This window comes from Glycine soja, chromosome 10, assembly GCF_004193775.1.
Source record: "Glycine soja cultivar W05 chromosome 10, ASM419377v2, whole genome shotgun sequence".
NCBI classification, from domain to species: Eukaryota; Viridiplantae; Streptophyta; class Magnoliopsida; order Fabales; family Fabaceae; genus Glycine; species Glycine soja.
Window position 1 is genome coordinate 23,974,938 of NC_041011.1, and position 17,716 is coordinate 23,992,653.

At 35.2% G+C, this 17,716-nt stretch overlaps 1 protein-coding gene and 1 pseudogene across 1 annotated transcript; both read right to left on the reverse strand.

The window, feature by feature from the left end:
- Positions 1-3,523: 3,523 nt before the first annotated feature.
- On the reverse strand, positions 3,524-7,701 carry LOC114370699 (rop guanine nucleotide exchange factor 7-like). Its single transcript, XM_028328092.1, has 9 exons — positions 7,297-7,701; positions 7,147-7,207; positions 5,885-6,023; positions 5,353-5,509; positions 5,202-5,271; positions 5,037-5,113; positions 4,255-4,329; positions 3,877-4,168; positions 3,524-3,786 (listed from the first exon to the last, which is right to left on the reverse strand). Exons 4-9 carry the CDS (start codon positions 5,416-5,418, stop codon positions 3,728-3,730), a joined length of 639 nt encoding a protein of 212 aa, XP_028183893.1. The 5' UTR covers positions 5,419-5,509; positions 5,885-6,023; positions 7,147-7,207; positions 7,297-7,701; the 3' UTR covers positions 3,524-3,727.
- Positions 7,702-11,238: 3,537 nt separating this feature from the next.
- Positions 11,239-17,535, reverse strand: LOC114371547 (annotated as a pseudogene).
- Positions 17,536-17,716: the final 181 nt, after the last annotated feature.

The following is a 17,716-nucleotide window of genomic DNA, read 5'->3' on the forward strand; positions in this document are numbered from 1 at the left end:
AAAAAAAAATGAGAACAATTTTCAAAGTAGAGATAACTTCACCAAAAATACCACAAGGTTCATCAGGTACCTTAGAAAGAAAACATTAACAAATTAGAATGAGAAAAATAAAAATAGAAGTTCAAATATTACAAAATCAATATAAAAAAATTATTAAACCTTATTAGAATATGAGAGACCATTTGAGAAGCTAAAAACATATTAGTGACATCAAGGTCATCACATAACCTGCAACTTCAAACTTATCCCAAACATTCTCGTAAACCCCTTCATGTATCCAAAGTTTGATTAATATCAATTTTTCCTTAACAGATTCAAAAATGTTGGGAAGTTCTCATTTCCTGCAATCCTAAAATAAGACAAAAGAAAATGTATATAAAAATTTAATTAAACTCTAAAATTTAAATAAAATTCAAATTTTTATAATTATAAATAAACAATATATTTATTACCATGAGAGATTCCAGCAACTTCTGCTTAGCACCTAGCAATATACTCCTCAGCAACATGATCAGGAAAAACTAAAACACGAGTTGTATCACGATGAAATTTTACTTTCACATCATACCTTATAAATTATAAAACATGAAGAATAAAAACACTATTTAAAATTTACAAAATTTGGAGTATAAGTACAATAAATTTTACGGATAATAAAATCACAATATAAAAAAATACAGATTTAAATATTAGTAAAAGTAAAAAAATTAAAAAATTAAATTAGTTAACTAAAATATAAATCAATTTAAATGATAAATTAGAGTATAAATATAACTTATATATTAATAATTTCAATTATCAAAACTAATTAATTATTTTAGTTAAGTACATATTTGTATTTATTCCAGACTTTAATTTATTTATTTTAGTGTATTGTTTTTAAAAATTATGCAAAATTTTATTATATATTTTAATGATGTTTTTTTTAAAACATTCTTTTTTTTTTCAATACAGTGAATCAAATTTACCAGGTTTGTCATTCTTCCCAAAGATCTTCTCAATCAAGTTTTAATCTTTATGATAGTGATTCAAATAGCAAATTGTTTATTTTTTATTTTACATTTAAATTTTAATATAATATTCCTTAACGTGTAAAATAAATTCAATGAATATTATTTATTTATTTTAAATGTTATATTTTATTTCATGTGTTTAGCCGATTCAATCATTGACGATTGGTGTTTAATGTGGGAACATTACATTGATGAAGTTATATCAATGAATTTAAGGATGATCCTAAGTTCTTTTTCTCAAGTGAATATCAAGATTTGATATTATTATTTTTTGTTATATTTTTTTATATTATGATAGTCATTTATTATCCATATTAACATTTTAAAATTTTTGCAAAACTCAATTTTTTCTTCTTCTTAATATCAATTCAATTGTTCATAGGTTTTTTTAGGATATCTTCATATTTAGGATATCTTCATATTGGTGATATGTCATTAGGTTGCAAATATTGTGGATCAAAATATTGGTTTGAATGACATTCTAAATAGTCAACTAAAACTTATAATTGTGATTTTTCCTTGTGTTGCATGAAAGGAAAATTTTCATTGCCACATTTAAAAGAACCACCATTATTGTTGTTGAATTTGTTTAATGGTGTTGATAGTAGAAGTTCTCATTTCTTGAATAGAATTAGAGCTTACAACTATATTTGGATTCACATCAATGAGAGGGAAAGTTCAAACTAAACATTACAATAACAAAGTCCTCCTCAATTTTTCATAAGTGGTCAAAATTATCATCGAATTGGTACTTTGTGACCTATTTCTGGAGAATGTCCAAAGTTTGCACAACTTTATATTTATGGTACCCATGATGAAGTGTTAAAAAAAATTCTTTCAGCTTTGTTTAATTATTAAATTAATTTATGTATCTTTATATGTCTTTTCTATTTTTCTATTTAATATTTTGTCTAATTCAATTCTAACTATTTTTTTACAGAAGTGCACAAAACTCAAACGATTTTGATTTGACTTTGGTCAGTGAGTTGATAAATATGATTGATCAACACAACATAATGGCAAAATCATTTTTTAGATATGTGTGATTGTCTTTTAAGTGGATGTGAAGAAAAATTGTCCTTAAGATTATTTAAGAATTGTTTTAATGATTCAAGGACTTGTAATCTACCAATTGTTGATGAAGTTTCTGTCTTGATAGTTGGTATATTGATACATCAAATTTTGGTAGGGACATTGTTGTTTCCTCTCATGATGTACAATTTCAAAGAATACATGAAACCCATACAACTTTTATCCTGTTGCAATATCCGTTGTTGTTTCCATATGGAGAAAATAATTATCTAGAAAATATACTATTTCCTCCTAATTCTAATCCTAGAAGAATTGGTAAAAGGACAAGTATCTCATTGAGAGAGTTTATTTCATATAGAAAACAAGATAGGATTAATGAAGGAATATGTTTGTTTTGCAGTGGACATAGGTTGTTTCACCAATTTGTTGTGGATTCTTACTCCATGATTGAAGCTCAAAGGTTTTCCTTTATTAGATAACATCAAAAAACTATTAGGAAGGAATTTTTGTTTGGAATGTAAGAAGTTGTTGATTGTGGTGATGTTGATGTGTCTGCCATTGGTTCAAGAATTATGTTAGCTTCTTCTTTTGTCGGTGGATTATGTTATATGTTTAACAATTGTCAAGATGCAATGGTTATGTGTTCAAGATTTGGTCACCATGATCTTTTTTTAATAATTACATGCAATCCAAAAATGGTCAGAAATTCAAAGATATGTTGATTCAAAAGGATTGAATGCCACTACTAAAAAAAAGGTTTTTCACGACGGTTAAAAAAAGGCTTTTAACGACGATTGTGAACCGTAGTTGTAGGTAACGATGTTAAAACAAAATTATTTTTTACAACGGTTATTATAATAACTGTCTTTAAAGGTTGAAACATTCAAAGACGATTAATAACAAATAATTATCTTTGAAAACTTTGTTAAACATGACATTCAATGACGGTTATTTGCCACTAACCGTCTTTGAACGTGCTGTCCGACAAAGCTTTCAAAGACGATTAATAGCTAATAACCGTTTTTGAAAGCTATCTTGGACATGACATTCGAAGACGGTTAATAACAAATAATCGTCTTTGAAAATTATCTTGGACATGACATTCAAAGACGGTTAATAACAAATAATCGTCTTTGAATGTCATGTCCAACAAAACTTTCAAAGACGATTATTTGTTATTAATCGTCTTTGAATGTGCTATCTAACATAGCTTTCAAAGACGATTAATAGCTAATAACCGTCTTTGAAAACTATCTTGGACATGACATTCAAAGACGATTATTTGCCATTAACCGTCTTTGAATGTCATGCCTGCCAAAGCTTTTAAGGATGGTTATTTGCAATTAATCGTCTTAAAACGCGTTATTTCTAAATAACCGTCTTAGAAAGCGATTTTATATGGACTTGTATTAATATTAATTTATTAATTCCTACTTTTTTCCTTTATGTTTTATGCCCTTAAATATAAAATAATAATATAAATAAGAAATATTGGATTGAATATTCTATTCATGTTACAAAATGACCTTAAAGCATGTTTACAAAATACAATAAATGCATGTATAAATTGCTAAAAATTATGAATAAGATCTTCTATCCATTTCTGTGGAACTAGTAATATAAATTGGTAAAAATTATGAAAAGGAATAACATATAACCTAAATTTAATATTGGCAAAGGGTTCAATGAGCGCCATCATCGGCCTTGTCTTCTAATTCCATTTTCTTGCTCTCTGCTAGAACTGCATTAACATTCCAATTTGACCATTATGTCATTTTCTTTGTTAATGCTTGAAAATTTTGAATAGATACGGATCATTCATATCATATACCTTTGGAAGAGATTCCTAGATAGGACTGAGGGATATCCATTTCAACTAAAGTGGTGTTGTTAATGGCCATTGCAGTCTTTAATATTTGGTTTGTGCAATCACGCTTGTGCTGCAACTGCTTCCTTGAGTTTTCGTTTAGGCCACATGGAGGGACTCGCAGTTCAGGAAGCCACCATTTCTCTTCCTGTCGTTGAAGTGCTTGTCGAAAAGAAGATGGACCATCAGCATCTGGAGCTAGAACCCCTTGGTCTATATACCAGAACTCTGTATTGACAAAACTATCTTGAATTTGTTGTGAAAATACCAAAAATTAGAATGGAGTAGTTCATCAAACTGGAGTTATACATGGTGTTCCTTACTCAATGCTATAAAACTTACAAGAAGCATCTTATCTAATTTGTGCAGAGCTGGAAGATTGACATAAACATCTAAGCGTGGTCGAGAGGTCATGACCTAATTGACATTTCAAAACAATTGTTAAACATCAACAAATTATTCACCCCCCCTATCTTGAGGCAATGCTAACAAAATGCATTGAGGAAAAAAAAGAAGAAAAAAAAGTTTGCAGAATTACGGTCACATCACACAAAAATCCTTCACTTTGGATAAAAATTAAATGCATTCCAAAGTTTTATTTATAGCATATGAATCAATCAAGTAAATACACGGTTAATTGAAATAAAATAAAACTAGTCCCTTGCAATTCTTAAGCTCACTTTCTAATTCCAGTTTCTATTCTTGCTCTGTTAAATAGAGTTCACGGAAGTTGGCCACTTGCTGCAAAATACATAGGAAGAAATAATTTATCAACAAAGTATACATTGTATACACAATAAGAGAAATTACAAGCAAAGAAATGACAGGGAATACCTTCTCACTAAGACTGAGGTCATTCTCTAATTGTTCTATCTTCTCATTCCTTGCCTTAAGAGGTTGCAAGAAAAATTAGACTAGGGAAATTGAAACAAGTATCACGAAAGATATAGCAGAAAAGCAAGAAAAGACGTGAGACATACATAAGCATGCTTAGTAATATGAATATTGCTAACAAAAAATTTTGAAATAGTGGTTTTTGTTTTCCCCAGATGATGTGTGATCATTTGCAAACTTCCTAATAGTATTATTGTTACATTATGTGGATATAAAAACAACTATATGACCTTCTTTTCAGCTTCTTCCTTGGCAAATCTTTCATGAAAAATATAGACACCATTCTTCTCCCTTTCTGCTTGAATATCTGCATTCAATATTCACTTAGACAAAGATGAGATACAAAATCTTCTCTACATTCCAAAACTTATAAAATAGTGGCTAGTGAAATGTACCTTCTTTCATCCTGTCAATTTCCATGTACAAGTCCTTCAACAAAACAGCCTTTGAAACCTTTTGGTTTGCCTATTAAAAAATTCACAAAGCTAAAACCACTGCTTTTAGAAGAATTTTAACTTGTAAGGGACTATAGCAGTGATAACTGACCTCAGACTTATTCTTTATGCTTTTTGCACAACTAGCATAGTCTACTGTACTAAGTGTTTCTTCCATACAATAAGCAGATGGGGAAATAGTAGCAATTATGCATGTCTTTGTTTTCCCTCCTAAGGAGTCTCGCAAAATCCTTGTAAGCTTACTGTCTCTGAAACGACACAACCGATTACCATGGAAAATTAGGAGAAAAACAAGCCATAAAATCTAAGTCATAATTATTTTAAAACTAAAACTGCCACTGCTAATCTTACAAGTATAATTAATCTAAGTCATAATCATTTTAAAGTTAAAGTAATTAATTGTACATTCAAAGTAAGATGATATCTCTAGTCAGCTATTAGTTGTTTCATTATAATGCAGTTTATTTTGCTGGTCAAATCATCATTTAACCACCCATTTAGTTTAACAAGATATATATAATTTTCTATTTGATTGCAGTACAATATATTTTTCTGGCCAAATGACAAACTATCAAACACAATTAGTCACCAAAAATAGAGTCAAGTAGAGATTTTGCTTTTACCTCACGTGCTCCCGAACGCAAGATATTTACGGATCCTGCCAAATCAACAAGATTGAGCTTGCCACATTTAATTAACTCCTCATCACCAATCACTGTTTCTTTCACATACACAATAATGGTGAAGACTGAATGCGAACGACTGCACCAAAATAACATTAAATAAGCATAAAATAGCTTCCTACAAACATGAATTTCTTCTGCAACTTCAATAAAAGGAAAAGGGAGTTGCTTCTCTTGTTAAGCAACGTTTCTGCAGTGTTCCTTTTTGATGCTCCTCGTTCCAACAGAGTATAAATTTCATTCAAAAGTATACTGATTCTTCTTCAAGGCCTCTCACAAATACATTATCCTTTCCATCTTCCATAAGGGTTATAGGTTTCTTTTGTTTTTCGTCTGTAGGCCTAGAATTGTCTTCGGGGGACAACAAATCAGTTATCTCTTCGTTATAAAGCTCAAGGAATGTCACTTTTATGCTATAATCATCATTTTGTGCTTCCAAAATATCAAATATTTGACGCACTGCTCTTGGAATGACAGCAGCCTCAGCAGGTAAATCACCACCCTAATTAACTAACCACGTCATTTAATGACACTTTCTGTGAACCAAAGACATATAAGTTTTACCAGCCTTAGCAGGCAAAATGTGTATACCTTATTTCTCATTCCACCCTCCATTGTATAAGTTTTACCAGTCCCTGTCTGACCATATGTGAAAACAGTGCAATTGAAACCATCTAGAACTACATTAGATTTGTGTGATGGAAGATATGACACAGAGCAACATTCATTGTTGCAAACACTCATTATTTTAATTTTTAATAAAATATTTTTTTTACTTGTATTTTTATAATATTAATGATATACAATAAAATTTATAAATGAATTAATGATAATATAAGATTAATTTTATAAAATTATTAGTTATTATTCTTTTTTATTTATTTATGAATTTTCTTGATATGTATAAAATATCTTAAGAAGATAATTTTAGAAGGAAAAGAGTAATAAAAGAATGAGTTGATAGGTAAAAGGACAGTTTTTTTTGTGAATGGAAAAAAAAAAACTCTCTTTTTATTACCTTGATAGGAGACATATACAACTATTAAGTGAGGATATAATTAACAAAAGAAAACTATTAACCTAGCTAGGTCTTAAAGTTATAAAACAATAAATGATTTGGAACGAAAAAAGAAAGTGTAAGACATGAATATTTTTGAAAGAGAACGAGTACATTTATATATTATTATATGCAGACGACTAACCGTGTGAAAATTGGTACTCTGCTGTCTTGGTTTCCACTTCCCACCCTTTCCACCTTCTCATCTATTGTAGCAAATAATTCAAGAAAATAAGCAACTCAGATGTATCCAAAGAGGTATTCGAGTTGTTAAAGAATATACATATTTTCTTACCTTGGCTCTACCTAGAGCCAGAGTGAGAATGCAGTAAAGGACATGAAACACAGCTAGCACGAAGATAAATATATGGAGTTGATGAATGGCCTCTGATGAGACAAATGGGACTTTACCCTACGCATTTATACAATAAAAACTACATTAGCAAGGACCCACTTAATAAATTAAAATTTTTAATTAACACCGAATAAGAAAATATATGTAATTTATATCCAAAAACAGAAAATATATGTAATTTATATCCGAAAACAGCACGAAGATAAGGCCTCTGTGTAGTCCATGAGTTGATGGGCAAGATCTCCTCGTGACAAGGGGTAGTTATCACGGAGTTTATATTCAACTCGTTGATGATATATTCCGGCCTGTACCACCAACCTGCAAGGGCACACCAAAAAAGATGTAATTAACTTCTGTCCATGTAAATTTCTTGGGTAGAAACATGTCATATGTCAGACACACGCAAGTTGGAATAATTGACTAAATTATCTCCTAAAATTATGAAAAACAGTGTTTTAAATTATTAAAATATTATCTTAATTAGTTCTTAATTAAAATCAACAAAGAATAGTCATTTTAGTCCAAAAATATTTATCATATTATTCTTTAAAGTTACATATATAAAATAACAAATAATTGATAATTATGTCAAAATGATTTTTTTTACTTCTAAAAGCTAAACTAATTAGTCCACAAAATTTCTCAAATTAATTTAGGTTCTGGTTAAATAATTTTTTTAAAGTTCTTATATAGAAGAAGAAAAATAATAAAATAAAATGAATTAAATTTCTCACCTAATTTAATATTAATTTATATATATATATATATATATATATATATATATTAACATTTGTAGAAATTTTCTAATTTTACTTTCAGATGAATTGAAGTATATAAAATAATTTTAACATATGGAAAAAAATTAATTATTTTTGCTGCTTATCTTTTTTTTTTTCTCTATCAAATACTCCCTTAATAAATTTTTCGAAATAAAGTGTTAGTATATTAGTATTAAAAGTTGTATATTAGAAGGGAAAAATATTTTGTTTACAACTTGGTATACTTTAATTTTGTGGTAAAAAAAAAAATGAAAACATAAAATAAGTGAAGAAATGAAAGAAAGAAAAAACAATGAAATCATAAACATATTATAAAAATATATATAAGAGATATATATAAATCATTAAAATTATAAGTATGTAAATTTTCAACGAAAAACACATCAACATGTCAATATTTTATAACACCTAAAAGAGAGAGGAAAAAAAAAAACACATGCACACTCATATTATTCTTCTTGTTACTTGTTAGGAATATAAACCATTGAATTACCTCCAGTAAGAAGCTTAAGCTTTGGGGAGAATTGATTCATGGCATCATATTGTAGTCTCTTTAACCAAGTGAAGACTATTTTATTCTTGCCTTCCCTAGTCTTCCAGTGTATCAAAATATAGTCATTGGCTATAACAGTTATGTAGCATACATAAGTGTGCTGATAATATTCCCCTCCACTTTGAATTGTGCTTGTTAAAATTATAATTTTCCTTTGAACATGAACATTTTTTCATTCCAATTGAGCTCTTTATTAAGAAGGTAAACATGTAAGTGATTTTCTGAAAACTCCCACATTCACCAAATAATATACCAGGGATATCAAAGATTATCATGGTAAAAGAATCCTAAGTTTAAGCTATGCATAAGATAACCAATTTTTAGTGCTGAAGCACTTTCAAATATTTAAAACCCACCGCATATATTGCCACTAAACCTGGCCTCACTAAGCTGTTTATATATTTTCACTCTATACCACATTTCCCACTTCAATCCGGTTAGATTACCTCTTCTAATAGGCGGTTGTATGAGTGTGTTCTATATACAGAGTATACTGCAGCTTGGCCCAATCTACCTAACAGAGTTTTCTCAGCATAGCCAATTAATTCGCAACTTTGTCTAGAAAACACAAGACCAACATGTAATTAAACTTTTTAATTTTAATTTTTACAAAAAAAATAGTGACAATATATAATTAAAATCATTTATTAAAACAAATCTGGTACCATTTGTTATACATATGGGGTGGAGTGTTAGTTTTTAAATAAATTTAGAGTTTAGTGTCATATAAATAAAACTAAATGTAATAACATAAATTTTTTTACTTTACAATACATAAACATTAATCTCACAAATTATCCTCTCAAAAAAAGAAAAAAAAACTAACTGCTTAAGTAAATAGTTTCATTATTTAAATTTAAATTTTTCTAAAACTTTGATTAAATAATGAATAGAAAAACATACTGAACTATTATGGACACAGAAATCAAAGAATAAAAATAATGTATAGTGACATTGACAAGTAACATGATAGACCACATGAAATCGATCCTATGTACCAAATTGCCAATCAAAGTAGCTGGGGCCTTAAATATAGAGTCACATAACTTATAATAAAAGGGAAGCCTAGTATACAAGGCTCCCACTATTGTGGATCTGGGAATATATACTAAAGAAAAGGATATCTCTTTTAAGGACCATTGTTTGATAGTAAATCACGAACTTGTTTAGAATAAAAAGAAGAAGAAAATCAGGTCATCAATCAACCAAACACCAGTTCACAATCTTCATATAAGCACCATATAATACATACCTTTCAAATCTTGAACTTCATTATACAATTTCCTATTTTCAGCTATAACTACATGATAATTTTCAGCAGCCTCAGCTAGACCTTGGAACTTGATTCCTACATATACACATCTTGTTAGTTGTAAATACATCTAATCCATCATAAAATAAATACCAATGATAAATGACGAAAAATTTTAAACATTGTATCCTACCAAAGTACTTGAATTCCTCTAAGTAGTTTCTTTTTGTTTTTATCACATCATCTTTGACAGACATCATGGCAGCTCAGTTCCTAAAAAGCATCAAATTATATGGGATAGCACAAGAAAGAATTGGCGACCATAAATGAAACGGCAATACAAAAAAGCAAACCTGGAAAGCTCCAACATAACTCACAATGTTCTCAATTCTCAAATTACATTGCACAATAGAACTTCTTATACCTGCTCCAGGTCTGACAATTCAAATCAAGACAATCCCAATTCATCCAAAGCTACCAGAAACCTTTTCACACCGATTAGCTCATTCAAAGAACCACTACCCTGAATTCAAAAATACATTCCTTAGAAGAAAGAGGACACAAATAAACAAGCTCCCTAACTTAATGTCTGCACATTACAAAACAAAAAACATTAAACCTAAGCACACGCACGAAAAAAAAAAGGCAATACACAAGTATAGAACACAATGAATTTCATTTAAATAAAAAATTGCATCCCAACAACGATACTCATGTTGCTAAGAAATATACTCGTGAAACACCAAAACAAGGATTCTCTCATTGGCATGCATTTTATAAAATTGTTATAGAAGGGAGAAAACATTAAACACTGGTCATACTTATTATGCTAATAGATATTCTATCCAAGGAAGCTTAGTAAAATTGTTTATCACAAAGATAGTCTAAAACTTTTCCATTCAAATATATGTTCTGACTATCTGGATAAAAATAAATGAACAGTAAAAACTTACATCTCAATTTTTTTTTTATTCTATTCTACCAAACAGATCCTAAGAGAGTTTAGATAGTATGTACGAAATTTGAAATTTGATTCTCATTGAAGCTCAATAACTGACTTTTTTCAATCACAGTATAATAAGATAATAACTAAAGGAAGATGAGGAAGAAGGTAGCAAGCAAGGATAATAATTAAATATTCTTGTGTGTCAATATATAGTAATATTATTTTCTAGTCCCATATACATGGTCAAATCCAGCATCGATGATGGCTGAAAGTAAGACCCAAAAAAGAACAATTTCCCTACCAAAACTTTTGTGCCATCAACGAGTACCTCTAAAATCCTTTGTATTTTCACTTTTTTTATCATTTACTGTGTTTCATGTGGCAATTGAATCACTATTGAATGCCATTTTCTGCTTCTGACTCTCTGGGTAAATTGACATCAGTGGCCGACCCAATAGCTTGGAGAAATCTCACAACGTACCAAGTCATGTCTAGTTGCCACCACTCAAGTCCATGTCTAGCTGAGTACTCAAAAGCATGGTGGTTATTGTGCCAACCCTCACCAAATGCAAGCAACGCCACCCACCTAAGATTATAATGTATATATAAAAACTCAAACCAATTACCAACTATGAAATGTTTAAGGTAAAACAAAAAATACCAATTATTTCTGGACAAGTCCCTGGTGTTCCATGCTTGATTCCCCAGACATGGCAAGCTGAGTTTAGAAACCAGGTTATGTGATAAACCCAAACAATCCTCACTCCCTGTGTTTATTAAAAAAAAAAAGTGTAACTTGGAATAGGCTTCCAAATTGGACTTTAATTTTCTCTGTTCTGTTATGAGTTTTACCTAACCAATGACTCAATTAAGCAAAAGAACAACAAACATCTTTTAAAAGTAAAATGAAAGAAAATTTTGGTACCATTCCCCAAACAAGGAAAGGAAATCCTCCTGCGGCATATAGAAGGGCTCCCAAAGCAAAAGGATGGGCAAGGTAAGTGCTGCGGAGAAATCTATAGAAGGATTGTTTCTCCAAATCACCAACATTGTTTGCCTCTCCACACTGCACATATATAACATCCCACAATAAATTTGCAAATTCATTAATTTAAGGTTGTTGTTTGCTTCTTCAGAGGATGTATTTCATATTATCATACATACCCTTTCTAGGATAGAAGTGGTATCAAATAGCCAACTCATATGACTGAACCAGAATCTGATAGCACCACACAAACCACACAAGCCTCCAGAACATTCGATGCTTTTATGCAAAAGGCGCACACAGAGGAACCCGCACGTGACAATACCCACACTCGCACAAGGCCTGGATATTAGCGTGATTACGTGTAGGATTGTTAGGAACGTCGGGCACTAGGGGGACAGGCACTACTGATTGTAATAGATTTACACCAACTAATTACTATAAACGTATGCTTTTCCATGCTATGAAATATATGAAAAGTTTATCCATAGTTTCCTTTATCGCATTTCTTCTTTAGTAGTAGAGGTTCGTAGCATTTTTGGTCCGACCTGCCATCTCCGACCAGTGACCACCATGCTGGAACACAATACCCGCCAAGCCACCCTTGATCGACTGGAGGAAGCAGTCCACCGCCTCACCCAAGCCCAGGCCACCTTATCCCAGAACCACGCAAACCTCACCCAAACACAAACCTCCATGACCACCAAGCTCGACTTCGTCCTTGAACACCTCGCCGCATTAATCATACCAACCCCATCCCCTCAGCCACCTCCGCACACGACCTCACCTCCGCCACCCACTCCCAAACCACATATGAAGCTTGACGCTCCCCGTTTCGATGGGCAAGATCCAGTGGGCTGGATTTTCAAAATCAGCCAATTCTTTGACTACCAAGGCTTACCCGACCACAAGAGGATCACCGTAGCTTCCTTCTATATGGATGGTCCAGCGCTTTCATGGTACCAATGGATGACCCGCAATGGGTTCATCTCCTCCTAGCCGGCACTACTCCAAGCTTTGGAATCCAAATTTGCTCCAACATTTTATGAAGATCCACAGGGGGCTCTTTTTGAATTGCAACAACGCAGTTCTGTTAATGATTATTTAACAGAATTTGAACGATTAGCTAACCGAATCATTGGCCTATCTTCGCCTTCCTTGTTGAGTTGTTTTATTTTAGGTCTATACCCGGAGCTCCGGCGTGAGGTTCAGGCGCTTCAGCCTATGTCGTTACCGCAAGCAGTGGCTCTTGCAAAGCTTCAAGAAGAAAAACTCCAAGATCGTCGCTGGCCACCTTGCGCACAGCCATTTACTCAGTCACAGGTTTCGCGTCCTGCCACTAGTTCTTCTCTAGTTCCTTCCACAGTTCGTCCTCAGATTAAGAGGCTCACCGTCGGGGAACTCGTTGTCCGCCGCGACAAAGGCCTTTGTTACCACTGCGACAAAAAGTGGATCGTCGGTCATCGTTGTCGACCACGTCTCCACTTACTCATCGCAGATGAGGAAGATGACTGACAGGCCATGCCACATCCTGCTCCATCCATTGTCTCTGAAGTTTCCGACCAGCCACAACCACCTCTCGTCGTGCCTCAAATAAGCTTGAATGCTTTATCAGGGATGCCGGCATCGGAAACATTTCGTATCTATGGGACCATTGCTCGCCATTAGGTGATTATTCTAGTTGATGGTGGGAGTACGCATAATTTCATCCAGTCTCGCCTTGCTTCGTTTCTCCAGTTACAGTAGGTTCCGGTCACTACCATGCATGTAATGATTGGCAATGGTAGCACCAATTAGTGTAACACCAAGTTCCCATCGATTCCAATCACGATTTAGGGATTCTCCTTTGCTGTTGATTTGTTTCAGTTACCCATTGGTGGAGCCGATATCATACTCGGGGTACAATGGCTGAAGACACTTGGCTCGGTCACCATAGATTACTCATTGTTGAAGATGAGTTTCACATTCCTGGGCCAGCCCACTTCACTTAGCGTTGACATTCCCATGTTACCCAGCCCAACTTCGGCCCAACAACTTAAACGCCTAGCCCAAACCCACAACATTTCTGCTCTTTACCACCTCACCCGTGTACCTGACCCACTACCCACTTCCCGTGTTTACCCTTTTTCGACCCCACAAACACCCCCACCTGCTAAGCATAACCCCTCTTACTCGACCTTCTTCTTCAACGCTACTCGTCATTATTTCAGGAACCCAGCCAGCTTCCTCCTCCCCGCACCATCACCCACTACATCCATCTCCTTCCCAACTCCAGCCCAGTGAACGTGCACCCATACAGGTACCCATATTCTCAGAAAAATGAGTTGGAACGCCAAGTCACCGCCATGCTCGACGCTGATCTCATCCGCCCAAGCCATAACCCTTTTTCTTCTTCGATGTTATTGGTGAAGAAAAAGGACGGGAATTGGCACTGCTGTGTGGATTATCGAGCACTGAACGCCATAACCATTAAGGACAGGTTTCCAATGCCTACAGTCGATGAACTGCTAGATGAAATCGGAAATGCTTCATGGTTTTCGAAGCTGGACCTCCGGCAGGGGTTCCATCAAATCAGGATGCACGAGGAAGACATCCCAAAGACTGCATTCCACACCCACCATGGCCACTACGAGTTTAAGGTGATGCCATTTGGCCTGACCAATGCTCCCTCCACCTTTCAAGCTACAATGAATGAGTTGATCCGGCCATTCCTCTGAAAATTTGCCACGGTTTTCATCGATGACATACTCGTCTATAGCCCATCATTCACAACCCACCTCGATCACCTTGAAGTTGTGTTTACTTCACTACAGCAAGGCTCATTTTACCTTCGTCGCTCTAAATGCGATTTTGCAGAGAGACAAATCACTTACCTCAGCCATGTTGTCTCTACGACGGGGATCGCACCAGACCCATATAAAATATAGGCAATGATTGATTGGCCTGTGCCAACCTCTCCCACCAACCTCAAAAGCTTTTTGTGCCTCACCGGGTTCTACAGAAAGTTCATTCGCGGTTATGCCGCCACTGCAGCACCATTGACTGCGCTTCTATGCCGGGACAAGTTCAAGTGGAGCACCGAGGCCCAAAAGGCATTCAATCACTTGAAGTCACTTATGACCCAAGCACCTATATTGGCTTCTCCAGATTTCACGATTTTGTTCTACCTGGACACCGATGCTTCAGGCACGACCATCGATGCAGTCTTGCTTCAGAATTCCAGGCCAATTGCTTTCTTCAACAAGAAATTTTTTTCCCCACATGCAACAAGCATCAACTTATGTCCACGAGTTGCACGCAATTACTACGGCGGTGCGCAAATGGCGCCACTATCTTCTGGGTCACCCCTTCTTCATCTTGACTGATCATCGGAGTTTGAAGGAGTTGATGACGCAGGTCATTCAAACTCCTGAGCAGCAACATTACATGGCCAAGCTACTAGGATTTGATTACAAAATCCAGTACAAACTCGGCGCACAAAATATAGTGGCAGATGCTTTATCCAGGATCCCAACCCCTTCCACCATGTTGCTTTTGTCCATTCCCCATTCATTGTTCATGGACCAGCTTCGATAGTCCTATTCGACCGATGCTGCATATCAAGAGATGCTTCATAACATTATGCAATGTCCCACTGACCACCCAGGGTTCACTGTTAAAAATGGCATGATTTTTTCACAAGATAAGTTGTGGCTCCCGGCGGGACATGACCTTTCTAAGGTGCTCATGGATGAATATCACCACACCTCAACCGGCAGCCATATGGGTGTTGAGAAAACTTTTCGTCGCATTAATCAATACTTCTGTTGGCCTAAGATGCGCCATGATATCAAGCAATATATCGGCCACTATGGTATATGCCAAATGACAAAGCAGCCTAACCTTAAACCCGCCGGCCTCTGGCAACCCATACCACTTCCTTCTTCTTTCTGGGTTGACCTCTCAATGGACTTCATTACAGGCTTACCACCTTCCCAGAGCTACACCACCATCCTGGTAGTGGTGGATCGTTACTCTAAATCCATCCACATTGGTCCCCTCCCGCAACATTACACTGCCCACAAGGTCGTCGTCCTATTCCTGGACATCGTTTGCAAACATCACGGATTTCCCCGCAGCATCATCTCGGACAGAGACCTCATCTTCCTCAGTGCCTTTTGGCGTGATCTTTTTTGCCTTAGTGGGACTAAGCTCCGATTTAGCACAGCATATCACCTACAATCGGATGGGCAGACGAAGGTTATTAATCGCGTGCTGGAGCAATACTTGCGCGCTTATGTTCACGACCACCCACGACCACCCACGACAGTGGTCTCACTTCCTTTCCCTTGTTGAGTATTCATATAATACTTCAGTTCATAGTGGCACCGGCCTATCGCAATTTGAGGTTATGTTTGGCAAACCTCCACCAGTCCTTCCTTTTTATTGTGTCGGGACATCACCCGTTGAAGCAGTGGATAGTATATTAACATCGCGGGAGACAATTCATAGCACACTCACTCGCAGGTTACAAAAATATCAGGCAAATATGAAACGTGTGGCCGATGCTCCCCGCCGGGACATCTGCTTTAACATCGGCGACTGGGTGTACGTTCGCCTTCGTCCTTACCGCCAAACATCGATACAACCAACATACTCCAAACTCAGCAAGCGCTTCTATGGTCCTTACCCAATTGTCAAAAGAATAGGCCAAGTAGCATACCGGTTGCAGTTGCCCTCATCGTCGAAAATCCATCCCGTGTTTCATATCTCCCTCCTTAAGCCCCACCATGGACCACCACCACCCGAAGCTCCGAACTTGCCAGCTTTCACTGTTGATCACCATCCCCTGGTGCAACCATTGAGACTATTGGACTGGAAAATGGATGAGTCCACAATGCCTCCAACACCAATGACACTGGTTCAATGGGCTAGGCTTCCGCCCGAAGAGACCACGTGGGAAAATTGGCCCCAACTCTAAGCTATTTACAACCTTGAGGACAAGGTTTATTTGCAAACTGGGGGCATTGATAGCACCACCCAAACCACACAAGCCTCCAGAACATTTGATGCTCCCATGCAAAAGGCGCGCATAGAGGAACCCGCACGTGACAATACCCGCACTCGCATAAGGCCTGGATATTTGCGTGATTACATGTAGGGTTGTTAGGAATGTCGGGCACTAGGGGGACAGGCACTACTGATTGTAACTAATTTACACCAGCTAATTACTATAAATGTATGTTTTTCCATGCTATGAAATATATGACAAGCTTATCCATAGTTTCCTTTATCACATTTCTTCTTTAGCAGTAGAGGTTCGTAGCAGAATCCTTCAGTTGGGCTATGAGGGTCACTCTCAGAATCACAAAATTGGTGATGGTACCTATGTGTGCTCACCCAATCAATCGGATTCCCTTGCATCACCAAAAACCAATGCATGAAGAATAATTGAAGAAAGAGACAAAAAAAGAAGACTGAGAAAGTTTTGTTTTGAAGAAACAAAATTGACCTGAAGAGCCAGGACCCCACAATAGGCAAAGAAGTATTCAAGCCATTTGGGAAGCTTGAATGCGAGAAGGTGGGAGTACAGTTGTCGCTAACTGTTGCGCGCTTTTGTTTTTTTTTTTCTGAATTACAACGGTTTTTTATGAAAATTGTCACAAAGTTTATTACATATAACATTCTAAGGCAGTTTTCAATAACTGTCTTAGAATGTGTGTTGTAAAATGCAATTTTTATTACTGTAATTACAAAAATGCCACCACAACACTTTCTAAGACAGTTCCCTATATAACCGTCGTAGAACAGGTGTCGTAAAAGTCATTTTTTTAGTAGTGTGCATTTGATCATCCTGATATCTTAT